This window comes from Echinops telfairi, unplaced genomic scaffold, assembly GCF_000313985.2.
Source record: "Echinops telfairi isolate 266 unplaced genomic scaffold, ASM31398v2 ScPeMD7_18;HRSCAF=68, whole genome shotgun sequence".
NCBI classification, from domain to species: Eukaryota; Metazoa; Chordata; class Mammalia; order Afrosoricida; family Tenrecidae; genus Echinops; species Echinops telfairi.
In genome coordinates this window covers 44956375-44957617 of record NW_022103915.1, presented here as the reverse complement: position 1 = coordinate 44957617, position 1243 = coordinate 44956375, and the positions used below count along the sequence as shown (strand labels likewise).

The following is a 1243-nucleotide window of genomic DNA, read 5'->3' as shown; positions in this document are numbered from 1 at the left end:
TGGCCCTACCTGAAGGAAAACGCAGCTTTATTGGGTCAGAATCTCTGGGGAGATTGTGTCAGAATATATGGGTTAGGGGCCTCCTAATCCATATAGTCTCGACTCCCCCCCACTCGCCCCCCCCCCCACACTTATGCCTCTGCAGCAGTGGTTCTCAACCTTCCTAATGCCTCGACCCTCTAATACGGTTTCTCGTGTTGTGGTGACACCCCCCCCCCAACCATAAAATTATTTTTGATTCTACTTCATAACTGTCATTTCACTACTGTTATGAATTGGGCGACCCCTGTCAAAGGGTCGTGCGGTCCCCAAAGGGATCGTGACCCACAAGTTGAGAACCACAGTCTGCAGGTTACCTGAGGGTCACTCCACACCTTCCCTCCTACCCCTCAAAAAAAGAAAAGAAAGGAGAAGATCGAGAAGAGGCGAGAGGAGACACGTAGGGAGGGGGAGATGAGAGGGTGTACACCGACTTTAGTGGCAAAAGCTCTACACTCAAGAGCCAGGAGCCAATAAGCAGGTGTTGATCATGAATGAGTTACTTGGTATCTCGAGGACTCAGCTTCTCCTTCGGATTAGGAGTCCTTACCCTCCCTTAGGCTCTCGCACGTTGCAGCCTTTAAAGAGTGGAATGCCGGGGAAATGCCCAAGACCTTCCCCTTGGCAGTCCCAACAGCCCAGCCAAAGTGCTTAGGGCGCCGTCTGGGGCGGAGGGGATTCCTTTCCCTGGCCTGCTCATCCCACGAAGGAGAATGCCGGGGTCGGTTTGGTGGGAGAGGGGAGGGGGCGGGTGTGAAGCGGGCGTCACTCGTCGTCGTCCTCGTCGTCGTTCTGGTCCTGGTAGCGAATGTAGACGACCAGCATGACGAAGCCCATGAGGATGCAGAGCGAGCCCACCACCAGGTAGGCGATGCCCAGGAAGGGGTTCTTGCCGCCCATCCACGAGATGCTGCTGAAGATGATGCGCTTGTGGCCGCCGAAGGTGCGCACCGGGTAGTTGTAGGTGATGTTGACGTAGTAGGCGCCCCGCGGCAGGCCGGCCGAGTAGTTGCCCTGGCGGATGCGCGCGTACAGCTTGCGGAAGGTGGGCAGCGCGGCCGTGCGCATCCACACCACGAAGTCCTGGTTGACGAAGCCCGTGTTGTTGGGGTCGGCGCTGAGCAGGTAGGCGGGCCGGCGCCAGTTGGGCGGCGGCGCGGTGCCCTGGAAGGCCAGCGCCAGGCTGCCGTTCACCAGCGGCGGG

General features: G+C 58.5%; 1 protein-coding gene across 1 annotated transcript; it reads right to left on the bottom strand.

Annotated features, from left to right (window-relative positions):
- Positions 1–275: 275 nt before the first annotated feature.
- Positions 276–1242, bottom strand: TMEM30B (transmembrane protein 30B; the record flags this gene model as incomplete). Its single annotated transcript, XM_004698993.2, has 1 exon — positions 276–1242. A coding segment is annotated over one exon (438 nt), but the record flags the coding sequence as incomplete, so codon positions are not given.
- Between the last annotated feature and the right edge of the window lies 1 nt (position 1243).